We start from the raw sequence: 23,021 nt of genomic DNA on the forward strand, positions 1-23,021 counted from the left end.
TGTCTTTTTGTATCTCTTCTGTGGACTCCTCTTAGTATTCTTTACTCAGTTCTGTTAAATTCCTTGTCCTTTTCACACTGAATCTCTTTGAATATTAGGGATATTACTTCTTTATGTTTTACAAATGTTTTTATTCAGCATATTTCTTTTACTTTTTTGAAACAGTATTTTTCTTGTTACAGAACTTTTAATTTTCTTCAGTCAGTTGTGACTTCTGTGTTTTGTGCCTTGGCAGATATTCTTCAGCTTACAATTAGTTTTTAAAAATTATCTTCCTTTTTCTAGGTGGAATCTAAGTATATTTTATAATCTGATCATCTCTTGCCTACAACCATGTATTAAATACTCCATTCCTGAGTGACTTGAAAATGCTACCCTTAGCATTAAATTGAGTGTTTTTCTGAACTCCATTTTTTTAAATTGATATATTCTTTTCTTCCCTAGCTCAGTCACTTACTTTCATAATTAAGATGGAAATAATAATAACATCCACCTTACAGCGTTCTGAGAAATAATGACAAGCCTTTACTACATGCCTTGGTCATAATCGATGCTCAGTAAATGTTTGTTATTGCTGTTGTTATTTATAATGATTATACTACTATTATTTTTGTCAGAGTCACATTATTTTAGTTTCTCTTGCTTCATAGGATATTGGTATCTGGTAGGGTAAGTGCACCCATCCCATTGTTCTTTTTTAACCAAAATATAAAGGCTATAATGCATTTCTCTTCCAGATAAACTTGGGAATCAACTTAATTCCTCACATCCCTTTTGAAACAAACAAAAAAAGCCTGTCGGTATCTTGATTGGAATTACATTTTAATATGTAGGTTAACTGGGTGAGAACTGACTAAAAGATGTAAAATTTTAAGAGACAGTGACAATTTTCTGTGGTTTGCTTCGTATTTGGCAGCTACCAGATATGCAAAGCAGATTACACATTAGTTATTTAAAATAAGAGGAAACAAAACTGTTTCAAGGCTGGCAAAGAGCAATCAAAATTTGTGCCTAATATCCTTTCAAAACTCTTATAATGCGTGTAGTCAATCTGTGGATGACAGTTTATTGATAAATTAGATTATTTTGTTTTTAATAATGTACAGTTAGGGAAGTGTTGAACAGGGGCCTATCAACATGTCACTGCATCGCTTAGAGTTGTGCTGCTCAGAGTGTGGTCCGTGGACAGTGCCTGCACACAGGCATGTGCACAGGTGAGTACAGAAGTAAAGGAAGCGATTAGACCAACTTTTACAGCAATTGACAGAGTAATTTATACATTAACTCTGATAGTTTACAAAAATGTATTTATATTTTATGTCGTTTAAATGTTATTTTTCCAATAGTATTAGTTCTGAAAGATTGGAAATAAAAGAAAATGAAACAAATAAAACACAAGACAGATCTTTCATCCCAGAAAGCTTGAGAAGCACTTCCTTGGAATAAGCTGGGTTGTAAGGAACAGAAAACCTTGCCTAGAATTGACTTAAGCTCCCTTTCACCCCCAAACCTCAGCGTGCTCCTGCATAATGGCCACTTTTCTCTTCCTCTAATTTTAAAATTAATTTCATTATTTAGTTAGATTATGTCTCTGCCAGATTTGCCAGATTGCTTTCGAGAAAGGCTGTGTCAATTTACTTTCCTAGCAGCAGTGCCTTTTCTTAGCACTCTGGGTAGCCAACATTTGGAGTCTGACATGTTTAAAATATTGGCTAATTTATTAGTAAGTCTTATTTTAATTTAACTTGCATTTTCAATTTTTTAATATAACTATGCAGTTTTCCATTTCTTTATTGACTGTTTTTATTTCTCTATGTTAGTGGCTTATTTTATCCTTTATTCATCTACGGATTGGAGTCTTGGTGTCTTGATTATGTATTTGCTTGTTTGTATGTACTTGTATATTAACCCTTTGTCCACATGTCCCTTTGTCCCTTTCTCTCACATTTGGCTTATTGCCTTTAATCTTAGGTTGTCATTTAAAAATTTTTCCCCTATTATTTCTTCCATTGTGTTTAAATTTAGAAAACCTTCTCTCAGCCAAAGATTTACTGAATATTTGTGCTATTTTAGAAGTTTTTTAGGGAGTGAATTTCAACATCGTTTCTATGTTAGTTTTTTAATCCCTCTGAAACTCTGTTGTATGCATGGAATAAGGATCTGCATTATTTTTTTTTCCTCTTCATATGGCTATCTAATTATTCACGAGTGTTTTTTTAATAATTGTATTCTTTCCTACCGATTTATCTTGCCACCTTTGTCATGTAAGTTCACATTTGGGATTTTCTCCCCCTGTTGATCTGCATTAATACTAGATGTTCTACATATTGTATGTAGACTTTTAATATCTGATCATTTCAGCCCTCTGTCCCCAGTATTCTTTTTCAAAATGTTTCTAGTTATTTCTACTTATCCTTTTTCCAGATGAATGTTTGAATTATTTATAGTAGTAGTCTGGTTTATCGTTGAGAACTAAGATGAAGAAGTTATAATATTATGTTGTTTTTGATTCTGAGAAATACTGATTTATATATGTGACAAAGTGATACTAACCTTCATTTGAAATGTATTATATGCCTCCAGCACAGTATTTTTCTACTTTGCTCAGTTCATGTATTATTTATTACATGTTTGTCTATCTTTTCACAATAGGTTCTATTGTGCATACAAAGAATAGTTTGTTTATTTTATTAATTTGAAAATTAAAGCTATATAGTCATAAGATTCATATATATACATAAAAGTTATATTTATGTAATATACTTATTATAATTTCTCTTCTTGACATAATGAAGCTCATGCTCTCTGCAATTTAGTCAAAAATTAATTTAGATGATTTTACTTTTTTCCCCCACCCCTTCCCCCTTAAGCAGTGTTACAGGGGAAAAAAAGAAAAACAACTTCCTCTTTCCTTGCCTCAGTCATTTTTACTTTGGTTACAGTTGTGTTTTTAGTGAAAAAAAGTTTTACATTTGTTTATTTCTTAAAGCAGTTCTTTAACATCTGGGATTGGCACCAGCTGCTATGGAGAGGTGACTTCACTAAAGTTCTCAAGATTTCCTTACCAGTACACTAACTTTGGTGAAAGCAGTATAACTGGCTTAAATTTATAGGAGTGATTGTATGCTCTAGAAATGTGGTAGATTAAATATGTCAGTAATTCTCATTGTATGTGGTGTTTGGTATTGTTGCCTAATGTTATTAATGAAATAATTATCCTAAAGCATTGAAACAAAGGATTTCTATACCTGTATCAATCATGACATCAGTACATTATCCCTGTGGTCAAAAATTCAAAGGTGCACTATTTTTTTTGACACTCCTTTATCATATTACTTAGACTCTATTGTAGAAGGGCTTTCTGATATTTTCTATTGAAACACTCATCTAGCCTTTGCTTAACAATTTCAGTCTCTCACTCTCCCTCCTTTTTGTGTGTTTTTGGATAGCTTTGGTTGTGAAAAGTGTTCTTATTGAATTGAAATCTGATGTCTTTTGCCCTCAGAATTCTTTTTCTGCTCTGTGCCTAAGCACAAAGTCAGTTCTTTCTTACTTGATGATTCCTGATATATCAGAAGACAGCCATCATGGTCCCTCAAAGTCCTCTCTTCCCCATAATTCTCACAAAATAGGTGACGGCTTCAAATAAAATGTGTTGTCACTAACTAACAGGTGCTCCCTGACCATCACTGTGTGAGAAGAGGCTATTATGTGTCTCTTGACAGGATAGCATTTTGTATCTCCTTTCTGAGTTCCCCAAACATGCAGTTATATGAACTAGAATTTACATTCTTTAAACCATCTTATTTTCATTTAGTTCTTAGTCATTTGAAAACATACTAACTCGGCTACATCCGAGGATTTTTTTCCTTGCTACTTGCAAATAATTGCCTGGCAAATAAATTTCTTTTTAACACTACAAAAAGAGTTCCTGTAAACTGCTTTACTTACCTGTAGCCCTTTAGTAATTCCTACCCTTTTTCGACACTATGTCATACTGTTTTAGTACACTCAAGTTTGTCTTTCTTTCTTAAATGTTCTTAAGTAACATTTTAAATGAATCTTGAAAAGACTTCAGTCCATGACAAGATAGGATTATTGTCATCATTCTGCAGTTGTCAAATTTATCTTGTCTTAGGAAGTGGCTGCTTAGTAATTGTTGACTAATATGTGGGATTGGGTGACTACCTGTGGAACGTTAAATAAATTGCACAATCTCTCTATGTCTCAGGTTCTTTTTAAACAAAACAAAAAATTAGGTAGAATAATTTCTAAAGTACCTTCCTGCTTAAATGTATTACTTCAAGCTCATCTGCAGACATCTGAATGTCCTGCTAATGACATGGAGATGAGTATTCCAGTTCGTTTTTTAAGGAAAAGAGACTTCTTTACATTTTGTGAAGAGGAGACATTTTTGAATGCCGCAGTTTATAAATAGCGCTACAGTTTCCCAGGTCTCTTCTTCAGGCTTCTTTCCTGGAAAGTTTGAAGAGAACGTGATCTTATGACCCATATCAGAGGGCATTAGTCTTTTCTGTCAACACATTTTATGGAAATTGCATAAATATATCATAATGAAAGCTCATTTTAAAGCTCACTTAAGTGAAAAGCACTTTTCTAAAATGGTTGGAGAAAAGTACGTTTGATGTCACTTAAAAATAAAAATAACCAAATTTAGAAATTTCTCATATAAGTCATTTGGAAAATTGAATAACTGTTTACTGGAATTCGGTAAATGGTGCTAAAAACGACTTGAAATTGTGTTTTGTTGGGGTTTATTAAGGACATGGTACAAGTGTTACTTGCTTGCATGCATTTCTCTTGTGATTTACTAAAAAGGGAAACATATGCTTGAATAATAACGTTCCCATGCTGAGTGACTTAATTATTTCTCACGATGGGTTCCATCTGAAAAGAAAATGTTTCACGAACTGGCAGTAGAATGAATTTATACTGTCAGCTAGTACCCTCTGCTAGCCCATGTCACCAAATGCTTCCCTTCTGTATGCCTTATCATAATGTGTGCCAGCACTTTATGAAGAGCTACTACACCACGTTGGAAAAAATGCCCCTAGAGAAAAATTATGGACTGTATCCAGTTAACATAAAGCCGCATATCTCAGGCCAGAAAGAATCTTTGTGAAGATGGTAACTTCACATATCCCTTACTTTTGTATTAACTGTGTTATTACCTGAAGACTAGAGTTGTGTTATAGAGCACTGTAGCTACTACCTATATGTGGCTACTGAGTATTGGAAATGTGTCGAATTGAGATGCATTGTCCGTATAAAAGAAACACCACATTTCAAAGACTAAATATCTATAGTAATATGAAATATCTCAATAAGTTTATATTGATTACATGTTGAAATGATATTTTATATACAGGTTAAATAAAATATATTGTTACAGTTAATTTTACTTTTTTTTTTACACTTCTTAAAATGTGCTATTAGAAAATTTAGAATTGCGTCAGTGGCTCATATCTCTTTTGGACAATTCTAAAAATTGTCCAAATTTTGTCTAAATTTTGGAAAATTTAGAATTGTGTCAGTGGCTCATATCTCTTTTGTGGGCTTGATTAACTATGGATCAGAATAACTAAATATTGTAGCCTCAAAACTTAAGCAAAATTTAATTAAATTTATGTGTAGTATTCCTTCATTTAAAAACTTTGCATGCTCTCTTCTGTATGTGTCATGAGTATTTCTACTCCAAAGCTGTGTTTATTTTGTTTCCTTGCCTGGATTAGCAAACAGCTATCCCCATCTCCTGGCCCATTGATTTGAAGGTATACATACTTTAAGGTCTTCTGAAAAATCTCGCACCATTCTGTGGAACTATTCTTGCTTTATCCCACATTGATTTCTCCCTTCTCTGAACTTATTTTGCATCTGTGAAGTATATCACAAAGCTAACATTTAATTAGATTCTAAAAATAACCTCTAATGGTGTTAATGTGTTTTTTAGATTAGAAACATTTTGGTAAGGGAGAGGCAAAGCATACATTCTTCTGTTTTCTCAGAAGGGTACAACAGACTGTCAGTGGGTAGTTGGTTAATATATTCTCTCATGAGCTGCAAGTGTCGTCATTCTTTCAGCTCCTTAGTGCCTTGATAGCTGTTACTAATATCACAAAACATGGACTCATGATTTAAGATTATGCTTTTTTGATTAAGCCAATTTTTTAAGTGGTTCTTTTAGAGAAATCCAAGTTATGACACCAATAAGAGGCATAAAGGAAATTCACTATTGCACTTTTGGTAATCTATAATATACTTTATCTGTAGTGTCTGGCTTTTTACTTTTTAAATAAAAATGGACTTTGAATCTTCAGGATGATGCCCGCCAACTCTTTGTGCTTGCTGGCGCTGCTGAGGAAGGTTTTATGACTGCAGAACTTGCTGGAGTTATAAAGAGATTGTGGAAAGACAGTGGTGTACAAGCCTGCTTCAACAGGTCCCGAGAGTACCAGCTTAATGATTCTGCAGCATAGTAAGTAATCATAACTTCAGAACTACACTATCATGAATAATTACTTGGAAGTCAGGTATACCTCCAGGTCACTTTTAATGCAGAGTTGGCTGACACATTCTTATACAACTCAGGATATTTAGGATGACAGTATTTCAAAACTTCTGTCTTTTTTGTGTGTGTTTGTAGGTAGCAAGGCTCATATTTCCCTTGTGTTCAAAAGTTGTCTCAAGGGACTCATGTAACTAATTGAAACATGCCGAATGGAGCTGTTTCCAGTATATTTCCAAGAAAGTAATTGGAACTTGCGAACATTCACTCTGAATTTGGGTGTATCTCTGGTTTACCTGGGGCTAGCCAAAGGGGAGGGTAACTGATTTGTGTGCTTTTTGTTTACTAAGTGCCTGAGAAGTTACTTGTCCAGTGACAGACACAGAGTACTCAGTGACACAGAGTACTCAGGTAAATGATTTAGTTGAAAGTTGTCAACTGTATGTGCCCTGTTGCATTGGACATTGTTTACAGATATCTAAGTCTAGTTTTTTAGAAGAAAAATCTGCCCTGATTTTCTAGGTGGTGGCTCCAGAAAAGTCTATAAAGGAAGTTTTGATAAAACCTAATCAGGGAGCTTTCTGTTTGATGATCCACGCAGAATTTAAAAAAAAAAAAAAAGAATCAAGGATTTGTTTCCGTTACTTGGCGCACACACTCAGAAATGTCAAAGATGATATGACTAGAGACATGTGCCTTGCTCTCATTTTACTTTCCAAAATTACTCAGTCTTCTTGACAGAGCTATTGGCTCTTAGGAACACAAATGAGGATTAAATAGAAGATGACAGGTATTAGAAGGTCCAGGTAAATACACCTAGTTTGCCACAGTGGAAAACCAACGGGCTATGGCTCCTGAGGACCTTATTATCGTATAGCATGTCATGTAGTGCACATCAGAGTACTCAGTGTTAGGTAACTGATTTAGTGTGAATGAATAAGTAATACAAATTACTGTGTAACCCGTCACAGTTTTTATAATGCTATATTTCTCAATATGTATTTTTAGTGTTGTACAAGTGTATAAACATATAAATTATTACATACATAGTTTATATATGTGTATGTAACATCTTCTTATTGCCGTGTAGCCCATCTCTCCAACTGGTGTCCTCACTTCTACAAGGAAATACTCTTCGACTCAGTGCGTAGGCCTTTGACTCCCTGTTAGGTATTCGTGATGTGATGTATTTTTTTCCATACTACTCACAGATTTACATTTATTTTGAGGTGATTTGACTTATATTGAGACTGTTTGATTCCTTTTTTATCTTTGCCACTGCACTGTAAATTCAGTAAGGTCTGTTTTTCCCAGTGTTATCTCCATTGCGTGATACATGGTCATCACGCAATATGCCCTTAAATTAGTAAACCAAACTTTACAGAAGCTAGGAGAGAAAATTAGAAAAAAATTCTTAGGGCAAGGACACAGCTCTTAGTGCTCCATACTTGCTTTGGCACCACCAGAACCTGCAGAAAGATCTAAGTGGAAGTCACTCACGGTGAGAAGGTTTCTCTGAGCTGAGCCCAGCAAGGGGAACTATTTGAATAATGAAGGGGTGCTTCTTAGGGACAATAGATGGAAGTTCCTTTCCCCCTATCTTTCTGGACCCCCCTCAGTATATTTACCAAGACCCTTTTTCCTGTGCACAGTGCTTGGACACGCTCTGAAAGAAACGCGTCACTTTGGCTCCCCGTTGTTTCATTACTGGTCGTTCTGCTCTTAAGATGGCAATCATGGAGCCATTTTCCAAGAATGAAGGGAATCATAAAAATCTTTTTTCCCTGTGGTAGTTACAAGCTATCTTGATTTCTGAATTCTTGACCAGAGATAGGGGATGCTGCCAAGCTGCCCATTATGACCATCTAACCACCAATTTACATTTTAAATTTGTGATCTTTTAAAACAATTGGAGTTTTTCACAATGCCTGTTTTTCTTTTTTGTCCTGTTGAAATATAAATGTGCATTATTTTTAGAGGCTAATAGAACTGTAGCAGTTTTAAGCAAAGAAATGTACACAGAAGTAATCAGTAAATTTTAGATAAGAATAGCTCACTATTTCAAAGGGACAATTAGTAAAATCTAGCCATGGCCTGTTCGTTTGTTTTTTAAGTCAGGTTTTCTTACAGTAAGGTGAATGTTATATATATGGAACTAAAAACACAGATGAAGTACTAGGGGATTATCACCAATGCAGTAATACATTGATTATTTTAAATTCAGTCAATATAATACAGATAACTCAAGCTATCATATCCATGTATTCTGGTATCAGCTTCTGGTATCAGCATCACATACATAGACTTAACTGTCTAAAACATTTTGATTACTAATTCACAGGATAGCTTTCCAACCCCATCTCCAGAAATAAAATATTTATTGAGCTCCTTTTGTTTATAAGACCCCATTCTAAATGGCTAAGGAACAGTTTCAGAGGATAACATCAATTAAAGTTGCAAAAGTTGGTGCCTCTCTATAATAAACCTAGAGTATCGTCTAAATTATCTTGGACTCTTCCACTCTAGTATTAGAAAACACTTCAGTGATGCGGCCCACATTCAACTGACCTTAGGATTAACTGCATGCATAGCCTACTAGTGGACTTACTTTCTGAGATACAAGACGTGACTCTTCCTACCTCCACACTGTTCTACTGCTTTTCCTGATGTGAATGACATTCCCTTTTATCCGTTGCACCTGTCAGATTTCTATTTATGCCCTTCACTATCCATGAAGCCCTCTTGAACCACTCAGGTTCACCTTAATCTCTCCATACCTGGACTGTAACATTATTGATTCTACTACATAAGTGGACACAAAATGAAAGAATTGCATGGTACGACACCACTACATTTTTATAGCACAACATATTTTGCATCATTGGCAGAAAGTTGAATGAGTGACTGAAATCAATGAGAAGTAAAATATGAATACTGATTCATAGAGGCAGTAAAATGTAGAGTATAGGAAGGAGCATGTGTCATGTTTTCCTGTATGTTACTTAAGGTTGGTTGAAAAGGAACAATATTGAATTCAGCCTTTGGCCAGAGGTTTCCTCACTACTTAGGAAGGCTTTCTAATTTCTCAACAAACGAGTAATGTCTGGAACATAAACACAGTGCTACATCAAAGAAGTGTAATAAAGAGTTTTAAGGGACAAATTCATGGTGTGCCGTGAGTTTGGATATTCATAAAGTTATTACTTTGTTTTCTTTTCCAACAAGGAGAATTACTGAAATATTTAAGGAACTTTGTGGCTGGAGAAGTATAAAAATTTTCATTTCTGTGAGAGTTGTGTAAGATATAGACTTAAAATCACATCATTCCACAGAAATATAAAAACTTCAGTAATCTGGAGTATTGCATGCATCAGAATGTTTTACTCTTTGGTTTAGATGATCTTTATTGACAGTGTTAGCTATTAGCATATTGTTGTTTATTTTTTCAGCTATTTGAATGACTTGGACAGAATTGCACAACCAAATTATATCCCAACTCAACAAGATGTTCTCAGAACCCGAGTGAAAACTACGGGAATTGTTGAAACCCATTTTACTTTCAAAGATCTTCATTTTAAGTGAGTATCTTCAAAACATATGATTTATGAATTTAGATACAGAACACATTGTTTAAGAAAAAAAAGGTATACTAATAAAAGTTTTAAAATGTTTAGAGTTTGAAATTACAAAAAATGTTTCACACCTGATTGGACAAAAGAATTTTGGGCTGAAAGAGGTCAAGAAACATTCAGGAGGAATATTTATATTTTTATTTAAGAAAAAATAGCCATGCAAATTCCTTTTGCCTATATTTTTCACAGTGACTTAAATAAAAATAGTTTTTGGCTTTTATTTTTAAAAGAAAGTACTGCTCTAATATTTTATATTTTGGGAAAGTGTTGCCATCCAGTTTTAGGTTTTACTGATAGAATATATGCTTATTTATGGAAATATTTTTAAAAGTTACCTTTTTAAAATTTTTCACGAAGATTTTTATTTATGCAAACTCATGTTTGTACTATTTCATGATGAAAAATGTTCATTTCATTTACAGTGTACTATAACTTAACTGAAGTCTGAACAGAGAAGCACTAAGTGGTAGCCTTTAGAATGAAAGGGAATCTGGAGTTCATTTTGTCTAGTCCGCTCATTGTGTAATGAACTGGGCTGAGGGAAGTTCATTTAAACATTGCATTCAGATTTACAGAACTATGTTTTTCTTTTTCCAATAAGTAACAGTTTTCAAAGTATGAGAAAAACTGCTGAATTTTGCTTCAGTTAACTCCAGTGCTCTGAAACAGTATGATAGTAAAGCAGAATTTCTGAAACCATCTTAAAGAAAGGCTCCTAGTGAAAGATTAAAAACAGATATTCATCATCTCACCTCGTAAAGAAGCTCAATATTACAAGTTGTGGGGAGCACAGCTAAATATATGCAACTATACCTCTGATTCTCTCCATAAGTATTTTAAACATAATACATTTGTTACTATCATTTATCACTACATTATCCCACATTCAGTGATTAATGTAATTAAGTTTTCCAGAAAACTAAAATTTAATTTCAGTTTTCCCTGGCAGCTTCCCTCCAAAAAAAACAAACATTGCCCTGCTTTCTTAAACAGAGATATAGATCATAATTAGTTTATCTGACCGTGTAACTTTTGGTACTGTAACATGGTACTGTTTTGCATTTGCTTTTAATTTTTTTCTGTTTTCTTTTTTTTTTTTTTTTTTGCTGTCAGTGGGCTTTTTTTTTTTCCTTTCCCTGCTGGTATGATCTCTTATTAAAATCTTATAGTTTGCTTACTATTTGGAGAATATTAAATAACCAAACTGAGGAATATTAAAATAGTATTATTTTAAATAATCTGATTTGTCTTATTTGATAACTGTTGCCAGATGTATTTAAAAATTATAAAGTGATTTTAATTATAAGGAAATTCACTCTTAGATTTTAAGCTTTATTGGGTCTTTTTTTAATCCTAGTACTCCTTAAATTCTGGGTTTTTTTTGGTTTCTATTTACCTTGCTTTAAGACCATATTCTATAGCAAATTTAAATTGTTACGTTCAGATGATGACTTTATTCTAACCATGAAGTTTCAGGAGGAAATGCATGGGGTTAGGGTTAGCAAGTAAGGATTCTGGACGTAGGCCCCTGGTTAGGTAAGGGCAAACTTGTTTAAGATTCTTAACAGACTGTTCCAATCTTGCTCATTGTCAGAGGTTTATACGTAAAATGGTTACTGTCTATAAAAGGAAACATAGAGGTGTGAGCTCTGTAAATGATGGGAAACGGCAAAGGTAAATGTCACATCAATTATTTGGTGCCTTGGGCAATCTAACTGTGTAAAATTCAGTTTCGTTCTTCAGTAGATGCGCCCTAAACATTCGCTTCCAGACCATACACTTCACTTCCAGCCTAGGTTTCTCAAAGTTGCGATTTCAACATCAGGAGTTGTCTGTCATCATGATCCTTCCAGGAAGTCCACTTACCTTGCTCTATTTAGTCTCCTTGGGTGAGGTAAAATTTCACAGGATGTTTTTAGTTACTGTTTTCACTTGCTGGCTTACAGATAAACATAGGTCTGTCAGGAACTTCAAATAAACTTTGTCTTATTTTGGATTTGAATTCTGTTAAATTACTATCATTGCTAATATATGGTTCCAACTTTGCTTTTTATATATTAAGTGAGCCTCAGAAGAATGAGGGCAAAAATATACTTAGAATAATTCTACTTGGAAACTCGAGTGTGCTTAATCATTTTGTGTGTTTTGTGGTATAAATTCATTGTCTGATTTTTAACTGCTGATACAAAATTTCAGTTTCACTTATTTTTTGGTATGGGAATTAACAAATTCAAATTGAGGCAATAAGGCACTATAACTTAATATATATTATCACCTCTGTGACTAGGCATTTATGGAAAGTGTCTATGAGGATTATTTTGCTTTAAAGGATTAACAGTTTTATCTTGTTATATTTTTGCCGAATATAGAATTAAAGCATCCCTTCTATTAGAAAATCATCATAACATGTTTCTATTCCTTTTCTTTAGTAATGTAATGCGCAGTTGGTTTTGGGGTGGAATGTCATTTATGGGGTTGGTATTTATATATGGTCAACTAGAATTGTCTCAGTCTTGGTCACAGTGGAATTAGATGACAGTCTGAGGGTAAGACAGCATAGCTCAGGACAGCCAATATATCCCCTTCCATCTTCCCTCCCTCCCCTTGCTCCCTCTAAAAAGAGAAACCTAAGAAAACGCAATTTCACTCCCTATTTGATACCAGTCAAAAGTCTCATCTTTTCATATGAAGGAGAACATACTATAATCTTGCTTTGTTTTGGGTTAAAGAAATAGAAGTTCAGAATTTGAAGATAATTCTCCTGTATTTGTGAAATAATGAAAATGCTCTGTGCACAGTCTGATCCTTTGTCATATTAGTTCTTAGTCATTTTTGCTCCTTGACTTATGAATTAGGCCAGTGATTCTCAAAGTGTGGTCCCCAGATCAGCAGCATCAACTTACCCACCTGGTGATTCTAATGCACACTAAAGTTTGAGAAGCAGTGGCTTAGATTAAAGGTTCTTTATGACCAGTATATGAATGACCCTCATTCATTTCTACATTAAATAAATTGAAGATTTCTTCTGTATTCATATTACTTGATTATCAAGTTAAAGTGCTTTTATATTTAACATTCCCACAGCATAACTGGAAGGTCTGGATCTTCAACATGGTAAAACTAACCTATTATTGATCCATTTATTTTTGTGTATGGTGTTAGACAATGTTGTAATTTCATTCTTTTACCTGTAGCTGTCCAGTTTTCCCAGCCTCACTTATTGAAGAGACTGTCTTTTCTCCATTGTATATTCTTACCTCCCTTGTCATAGATTAATTGACCAAAGGTGTGTGGGTTTATCTCTGGGCTTTCTATCCTAGTCCATTGATCTATAGTTCTGTTTTTGTGCCAGTACCATACTGTTTTGATTACTGTAGCTTTGTAGTATAGTCTGAAGTCAGGGAGTCTGATTCCTCCAGCTCTGTTTTTCTTTCTCAAGATTGCTTTGGCAATTCGGGGTCTTTCATGTTTCCAGATAAATTTTAAAGTTCTTTGGTCTAGTTCTGTGAAAAATGCCATTGGTAAAAAATAGTTGATTGAAAGTGTTTTGAAAGTTATTGATTGAAAGTGTTTTAAAATATTCTGTAGACACTGTTCATTCTTTCATTCAACAAATGTTTATGAAGTGCGTGTGTTTGTCCAGTGGAGGGGCTATAACATGGCCAAAACAAAGTCTTTGCCTTTATGTTGTTTTAGGGATGGGGGAGGAGAGGAGATGAAATAACTATTGAGGATTCGGGGGGTGATAATTGCTACAAAGAGAAATAAAGCAAGATGGCGGGGATATACTAGTTTCCTAAAGCTGCTGTAACAAATTACCACAAACTAGTGGCATATAACAATGGAAATTTATTCTTTGATAGTTGAAGCTAGAAGTTTAAAATCAGTTTGTCAGCAGGACTGTGCCCCTTCTGAAGGCTCGAAAAAAGAATCCTCCCTTGCCTCTTCTTAGCTTCTGGTGGTTGTCAGCAATCCTTGGTGTTCCCTGCCTTATGGTCATATCACTCCAGTCCTTGGCCTTCTTCCCTGTGTGGGTCTGGTTCCTCTTTGCTTATTAGTTCACTCCTCAGTTTCTCTCCTTCATCTTGCATTTTACTTTAGCAGCAAGGAGAACCAAGGTTGTACCTTGCATTCTTTGCTTGAAAATTTTCTCAGCTAAATCTAAATATCCAGGTTCATCTCTTACAAGTCCTACCTTACACCCAGCACTAGAATAGTTAAGCCAAGTTTTTGCCACTTTATAACAAGGATTACCTTTTCTGCAGTGTCCAATAATATACTTCTCATTTCCTTCTGAGACCTCAACAAAAACATCTTTAACATTCATATATCTTTCAACATTGTGTTCATGATGATATATATTCATTCTCTAAGATAGAAGCTTTTCTACCATCCTCTTTACTTCCATCTAAGTCTCATCAAAATCACCTGTAGGGGCTTCCCTGGTGGCGCAGTGGTTGAGAGTCCGCCTGCCGATGCAGGGGACGCGGGTTCGTGCCCCAGTCCGGGAAGATCCCACATGCCACGGAGCGGCTGGGCCTGTGAGCCATGGCCACTGAGCCTGCGCGTCCGGAGCCTGTGCTCCGTAACGGGAGAGGCCACAACAGTGAGAGGCCCGCGTACCGCAAAAAAAAAAAAAAAAAATCACCTCTAATATCCGTATTTCTAACCAACTATCTTTCAAGGCATTCTGGGCTTTTTCTGTCAAGTAACTCAAAATTCTTCCAGCCTTTCCCTATTACCCATTTCCAAAGCCACTTCCACAGTTTTGGGAATTCGTTTTACAGTATTACCCCACTCTGGCTACTAAAATTTGTGTCAGTCAGGGTTCTTGCAAGCAGCAGAACCAGTAGGTTCTGTGTATTTCAAGGAACTGGCTTAACGTGACTGTAGGTGCCAGCGAATTGGAAGTTTGTAGTGCAGGACAGCAGGCTCAGATAGAAACTGATGTTACAGTATTGAGGCAGAATTTTTTTTTTCTTCTGGGAAACTTCAGTTTTTGCTCTGAAGGCCTTTCAACTCATTGCATGAGGGCTGCCCACATTATCAAGGATAATCTCCTTTACTGAAAATCAACTGACTATAGATGTTAACCATAACCAGAAAATAGCTTCACAGCAGCACCCAGATTAGTGTTTGATTAAATAGCTGCGTATGATCGCCTAGCCAGATTGACACATAAAACCAGCCACCAACAGAGGGATAATATGGGACAGCGTGGGTTTTGTTGTCATTTTACATGGAGTGGTCAGGAAATATGTGACATTTGATCAGAGGAGTTAGCTAAAATATATTATCTTTTTGGTAAAGTTGTCTTCCAGTTGTGTTCCTTGGCAATTTAACAAATGGGTAATCATTTTAATTTCTTTTGTTCTTGTTTGATCTTTATTACCAGCTGTCCTTTTTATATCTTACCCATTTTAGTGTGTAGTAGAATCATTTTGTTATATAGCATACTTAAACTTAATGAACAATTTACTAGCTAAACTAATAGAAAGAATGGCACTTAAATGATGATAAAAGTAACAATACTAGTCACTTTTGTAATGAGTACAGATCTTATGTACTCAGATTTGGTTTATAGGCCAAAACTATTCTACAGGGAAAATTCTTTTTGCTTGAGAATTAAATAGGGACTATTTTAATTAGTGCAGTATCTAGATAAATGGAGCCTTTAAAAATGTACCAGTTTGCATAGTGTTTCCATTATGTAAGTGGTTATTTCTAGGTTGCATAACGTAATCTATGTGAATTTCAACTTGTGCTTAACTTAAACTCTTACAAGGAAAGGAGGAAGATTATTGTTTTTATACTGTTTGTGTTACTACCCTGTACAGTAACCTACAGTGGTCTACTGTTGTGTATCATGTAAAAATTGAGTTTTTTCAGTCCTAATTTTCAGGCTATTCAGTAGGCCATCCATTTATCTCATCTCATTTTTTTTTTTTTCCTATACCATGGTTTTACTTTTTAATTTAGGCAGCTTGTTTGCCCCTGTTTAAATATGACTTGCTTGCCCAGCTTCTGTTACCTGGGATGGTTTCTCCTTTACATCTGCTGTATTGCTTCTGAGAGAAAACATTTTGTAGTTGGATGAGGGGACCATGTTCTCTGCCTCTAATGTTCTGTGACTTTAGCAAATTGAATGTATTCTATTATCTCTGCATTCTTATAGTGCTGCCCCTTCTTTTGTATTTGTTTTCATGTTCTGTTCTAAAGTGTTCTCATATGTTAATGAATGTGTTATTTTTTTTTTAGGGTATTTTGGGTTTTTTGTTTTGTTTTACTGTGAGATAAAAACAAAATGGTTTAAAAACCAGCAGACTTTTTTTCCTTTGTGAAAATCAATTTGTGACATTATATTCCTCCCATAAAATCCTTTTCTCCTTTCTTTCCATCCCACATTCCCTATGCGATTTGGAGCTTTTTTGTTGATTTTTATAGAACTCCTCAGAGCCTCTGAACATTCAGCGTGATGTCAAACTCATTATTTTTCCTCTTACAGAATGTTTGATGTGGGAGGACAGAGATCTGAGAGGAAGAAATGGATTCATTGCTTTGAAGGAGTGACCGCCATCATCTTCTGTGTGGCACTGAGTGACTATGACCTGGTTCTAGCTGAAGATGAAGAAATGGCAAGTAGAACCACTTTTAAAGATTGAGCATGGCATATGAAGAGCTGGAGATGTTGCCAAGAATTTTTCTGTGAAAAATTCTTGAAGAATTCATACTAATGCCTAAATTAATTGAAAGTTCAGGCTGTTTTCTCTAACTTTTGTTTAGTATATTTCCCTTTTAGAATACAAAGAACAGATGGATCCTGAAAAAAGGGAAAACACAAAAAGTTAATCTCACCTCAACCCTAGTTGCTTAATAACTAGGCATTTATGAGATCTGGTATCTACATACTAAATGAAAATAAAGTTAGTTCCATTATAGTCCAAGGCTTATTTTTCTTATTACTTCTGCCAGCTCAGTAATCCTTGATCTCTGTTATACTTTGCTACTGTCATGTAATTTTCAGATGTGTTTCAGTGTACCATTAATCTGGGGAAAATATTTTTAATTAGAAAAAAGCTGTAAGTGTCAGCTTCTTTTATTAAAATAAGTTATATACAATTATCATGCAGTAGGTGTAGTGCACATGTTCATTTCTGTCATTCTGGCACTATAAAATATATTAGTGCCCTTTTTGAAACCACAGATACTGGAAGGGCAGGAAACAGGAATTGGAGGTTTCCTTCCCTCATATACCATTATATTTAGGGTATTGGGCTAATTGTGTTTCAGCTTTTTCAGTTTAATTTATTAATCTTTAGAAAACTCTACTTATCTTTTAATGGAAACTTCAATTCACTCTGTAATAATGAGGTCTCCTTTGAAACGTTTGCACTTTGCATTTCTAGATCTCAGGGTCCTGCAGCACAGTGACACGCTGCCGGCACTCAGCAAGTACTGGTTGAGTGATGAGTGATGTAGACACTCATCTTGCCTAAAATCAAAGTGTGTGCTTGTTCTTAAATGGCAAAAATATGTTTTTGTGGGATGTTACCTATTTTTCAGCTAAGTTCTATTGTATTACCATACTTTTTTTTTCCACGCTCATTTTTTAAAAGTAATATTTCTTAAAATCCTTGCCATTATGACAAACTGGCTGTATTCTATTACAGAACCGAATGCATGAAAGCATGAAGTTGTTCGACAGCATATGTAACAACAAATGGTTTACAGATACATCTATTATACTTTTTCTAAACAAGAAGGATCTCTTCGAAGAAAAAATCAAGAAGAGCCCTCTCACTATATGCTATCCAGAATATGCAGGTATTTTACTTTCTGTAGATAACTTGTCAGCTCGTATATTTCTAAGTGAACGTCCCCTAAGGCAAGATTTCAGTTGTCGATTTGAATCTTTTGGCTTAGTAATTCTTAACCTTTAAGAGAAATTATTTATCAAACTGCATTCAAGCACAAGTAGTTCCTTGAGTTGTGGGTGAGATGATTGAAAATAACATTCATTTTAGGGAAAAGCTGTTAGATAATTTTCTATGATGACTCCAAGTCTTCATAAACTTACGGTATTGATTGGTTCATCCAGTTAACAGATCTTATGTCAGGTATTGTGTGATGCACAATAAATAAAATGTGTCTCTGGTCACTGACTTAATGTCAAAGACAGAGGTACTCCTAAACAAACAAATACACAATAGCAGTGCAGCACATGAGTACAAAGGAACATGGATAGTAATTGGAAGGGGGAAAAATTAGAAAGGAGTCTGTGAGTTAGCTAACTCCTCAGGGGAGTCAGGAAAGGTTTCACAAGAAATCCAGGCTTTGGTAATGAGACTGTTAGTGGTACTTTAATTTTACTACTGTGTAAAATGGTCTGCAGTGAGAAAAGGAGACCTGAGATGCAGTCCTGGCTTTTCCATAATTAGCTCTTTGATCTTGAACAAGGCAGTTAATGGGGTCTCACTACCCCATCTGTGAAATCAGAAGTTGGGCTAAAACATTGGTTAAGTTTAGTTCCTTGGAACACTTCCCTGGCTGCTATTGAAAGTGGGTGCAAGGAACAGTGATACCCCCCACCCCCTGCCCCCCTCCACACTCAACTTCTCCCTCCCTAAGGCAGAGTAATTTAGCTTTCATCTGTTTTGCATATTGGGTTTCTGAATAAGGCTTTATTTTATTTTAATGAAGAAAGTTCGATGCCTAAAAAAAAAAGTTTGACTACCAATAGTTTATCTCATCTCTAAATCTAAACATTATGAAGCTTGGTTAGTTTAGCTTGATACAAGTTACCCTCACTCCATCCTCACTGTTAAAAAAAAAAAGGTCTCAAGAATTTTTTTGGTTGAAAAATGTGAAAGTGAAATATTACATTTATTGCATTATTTTTTTAACATCCTTATTGGAATATAATTGCTTTACAATGCTGTTAGTTGCTGCTGTATAACAAAGTGAATCAGCTATACGTATACATCTATCCCCATATTCCCTCCCTCTTGCGTCTCCCTCCCACCCTCCCTATCCCACCCCTTTAGGTGGTCACAAAGCACTGAGCTGACCTCCCTGTGCTATGCGGCTGCTTCCCACTAGCTATCTATTTTACATTTGGTAGTGTATATATGTCCATGCCACTCTCTCACTTCGTCCCAACTTACCCCTCCCCCTCCCTGTGTCCTCAAGTCCATTTTCTACAGCTGCGTCTTTATTCCTGTCCTGTTCCCAGGTTCTTCAAAACCACTTTTTTTTTGTTTAGTTTTTTAGATTCCATACATATGTGTTAGCATACAATATTTGTATTTCACTTTTTGACTTACTTCACTCTGTATGACAGACTCTAGGTCCATCCACCTCATTACAGACAACTCAGTTTCATTTCTTTTTATGGCTAATATTCCATTGTATATATGTGCCACATCTTCTTTATCCATTCATCTGTCGATGGACACTTAGGTTGCTTCCATGTCTTGGCTATTGTAAGTAGAGCCACAGTGAACATTGTGGTACATGACTCTTTTTGAATTATGGTTTTCTCAGGGTATATGCCAGGTAGTGGGATTGCTGGGTCGTATGGTAGTCCTATTTTTAGTTTTTTAAGGAACCTCCATACTGTTCTCCATAGTGGCTGCACCAACTTACATTCCCACCAACAGTGCAAGAGGGTTCCCTTTTCTCCACACCCTCTCCAGTATTTATTCTTTATAGATTTTTTGATGATGGCCAATCTGACTGGTGTGAGGTGATACCTCATTGTAGTTTCGATTTGTGTTTCTCTAATGATTAGTGGTGTTGAGCATCCTTTCATGTGTTTGTTGGCAGTCTGTATATCTTCTTTGGAGAAATGTCTGTTTAGGTCTTCTGCCCATTTTTGGATTGGGTTGTTTTTTGTTTGGTATTGAGCTGCATGAGCTGCTTGTATGTTTTGGAGATTAATCCTTTGTCAGTTGCTTCATTTGCAAATATTTTCTCCCATTCTGAGGGTTGTCTTTTCATCTTGTTAATGGTTTCCTTTGCTGTGCAAAAGCTTTGAAGTTTCATTAGGTCCCATTTGTTTATTTTTGTTTTTATTTCCATTTCTCTAGGAGGTGGGTCAGAAAGGATCTTGCTGTGATTTATGTCATAGAGCGTTCTGCCTGTGCTTTCCTCTAAGAGTTTTATAGTGTCTGGCCTTACATTTAGGTAAGGGGTTTCTCTGGATCTTTTGTGTTTCCATACAAATTGTGAAATTTTTTGTTCTACTTCTGTGAAAAATGCCGTTGGTAGTTTGATAGGGATTGTACTGAATCTGTTGATTGCTGTGGGTAGCGTAGTCATTTTCACAGTGTTGATTCTTGCAATCCAAGAACGTGGTATATCTCTCATATCTCTCCGTCTGTTAGTATCATCTTTAATTTGTTTCACCAGTGTCTTATAATTTTCTGCATACAGGTCTTTTGTCTCCTTAGGTAGGTTTATTCCTAGGTATTTTATTCTTTTTGTTGCAGTGGTAAATGGGAGTGTTTCCTTAATTTCTCTTTCAGATTTTTCATCATGAGTGTATAGGAATGCAAGAGATTTCTGTGCATTAATTTTGTATCCTGCTACTTTACCAAATTCATTGATTAGCTCTAGTAGTTTTCTGGTAGCATCTTTAGGATTCTCTCTGTATAGTGTCATGTCATCTGCAAACAGTGACAGTTTAACTTCTTTTGTGATCTGGATTCCTTTTATTTCTTTTTCTTTTCTGATTGCTGCGGCTAAAACTTCCAAAACTATGTTGAATAATAGTGGTGAGAGTGGACAGCCTTGTCTTGTTCCTGATCTTAGAGGAAATGGTTTCAGTTTTTCACCACTGAGAACGATGTTGGCTGTGGGTTTGTCATATATGGCCTTTATTATGTTGAGGTAGGTTCCCACTATGCCTGCTTTCTGGAGAGTTTTTATGATAACTTTGTGTTGAATTTTGTCACAAGCTTTTTCTGCATCTATTGAGATGATCGTATGGTTTTTCTCCTTCAATTTGTTAATATGGTTATCACATTGATTGACTTGCGTATATTGAAGAATCCTTGCATCTCTGGGATAAACCCCACTTGATCGTGGTGTATGATCCTTTTAATGTGCTGCTGGATTCTGTTTGCTAGTATTTCGTTGAGGATTTTTGCATCTATGTTCATCACTGATATTGGCCTGTAGTTTTCTTTTTTCATGACACCTTTGTCTGGTTTTGGTATCAGGGTGATGGTGGCCTCATAGAATGAGTTTGGGAGTGTTCCTCCCTTTGCTATATTTTGGAAGAGTTTGAGAGGATAGGTGTTAGCTCTTCTCTAAATGTTTGATAGAATTTGCCTGTGAAGCCATCTGATCCTGGGCTTTTGTTTGTTGGAATATTTTTAATCACAGTTTCAATTTCAGTGCTTGTGATTGGTCTGTTTTTATTTTCCATTTCTTTCTGGTTGTCTCAGAAGGTTGTGCTCTTCTAAGAATGTGTCCATTTCTTCTAGGTTGTCTCTTTTATTGGCATAGAGTTGCTTGTAATCTCTCATGATCCTTTGTATTTCTGCAGTGTCAGTTGTTACTTCTCCTTTTTCATTTCTAATTCTGTTGATTTGAGTCTTCTTTTTTTTCTTGATGAGTCTGGCTAATGGTTTATCAATTTTGTTTTTCTTCTCAAAGAAGCAGCTTTTAGTTTTATTGATCTTTCTGTTTCATTTCTTTTTCATTTAAGTCTGATCTTTATGATTTCTTTGCTTCTGCTAACTTCGGGGGGTTTTGCTCTTCTTTCTCTAATTGCTTTAGGTATAAGGTTAGGTTGTTTATTTGAGATGTTTATTGTTTCTTGAGGTAGGATTGTATTGCTATAAATTTCTCTCTTAGAACTGCTTTTTCTGCATCCCATAGGTTTTGGGTCATTGTGTTTTCATTGCCATTTGTTTCTAGGGTTGTTTTTTTTTTTTTTGCAGTACATGGGCCTCTTACTGCTGCGGCCCCTCCCATTGCGGAGCACAGGCTCTGGACGTGCAGGCTCAGCGGCCATGGCTCACGGGCCCAGCCACTCCGTGGCATGTGGGATCCTCCCAGACCAGGGCACGAACCTGTGTTCCCTGCATCAGCAGGCAGACTCCCAACCACTGCGCCACCAGGGAAGCTCTCTAGGTGTTTTTTGATTTCAGTGATCTCTTGGTAGTTTAGTATTGTACTGTTTAGCCTCCATGTATTTGTATTTTTTACCGACTTTTTTCTGTAATTGATAGCTAGTCTCATAGCATTGTGGTTGGAAAAGATACTTGATACGATTTCAATTTTCTTAAATTTACCAAGGCTTGATTTGTGACCCAGGATATGATCTATCCTGGAGAATGTTCCATGAGCACGTGAGAAGAAAGTGTATTCTGTTGTTTCTGGATGGAATGTCCTAGAAATATCAAGTCTATCTTGTTTAATGTGTCATTTAAATCTTATGTTTCCTTATTTATTTTCTTTTTGGGTGATCTGGCCATTGGTGAAAGTGTGGTGTTGAAGTCCCCTACTATGACTGTGTTACTGTTGATTTCCCCTTTCATGGCTGTTAGCATTTGCCTTATGTATTGAGGTGCTCCTGTGTTGGATGCATAAATATTTACCATTGTTGTATCTTCTTCTTGGATTGAGCCCTTGATCATTATGTAGTGTCCTTCCTTGTCTCTTACAACATTCTTTATTTTAAAGTCTCTTTTGTCTGATATGAGAATTGCTACTCCAGCTTTCTTTTGATTTTCCATTTGCGTGGAACATCTTTTTCCATCCCCTCACTTTCAGTCTGTATGTATCCCTGGGTCTGAAGTGGGTCTCTTGTAGACAACATATATACGGGTCTTGTTTTTGTATCCATTCAGCCA

General features: G+C 35.5%; 1 protein-coding gene across 1 annotated transcript in view; it reads left to right on the top strand.

The window, feature by feature from the left end:
* GNAI1 (G protein subunit alpha i1) overlaps positions 1-23,021 on the top strand; it is an 89,886-nt gene that overhangs the window by 57,626 nt on the left and 9,239 nt on the right. Inside the window, exons 5-8 of the mRNA XM_079932352.1 lie at positions 6,339-6,496; positions 9,976-10,104; positions 16,664-16,793; positions 17,829-17,982. Of these exons, the coding sequence (XP_079788478.1) occupies positions 6,339-6,496; positions 9,976-10,104; positions 16,664-16,793; positions 17,829-17,982 (571 nt within the window). The remainder of the gene's footprint in view (positions 1-6,338; positions 6,497-9,975; positions 10,105-16,663; positions 16,794-17,828; positions 17,983-23,021) is intronic.

This window comes from Stenella coeruleoalba (genome assembly GCF_951394435.1).
Source record: "Stenella coeruleoalba genome assembly, chromosome: 9".
Classification (NCBI taxonomy): domain Eukaryota; kingdom Metazoa; phylum Chordata; class Mammalia; order Artiodactyla; family Delphinidae; genus Stenella; species Stenella coeruleoalba.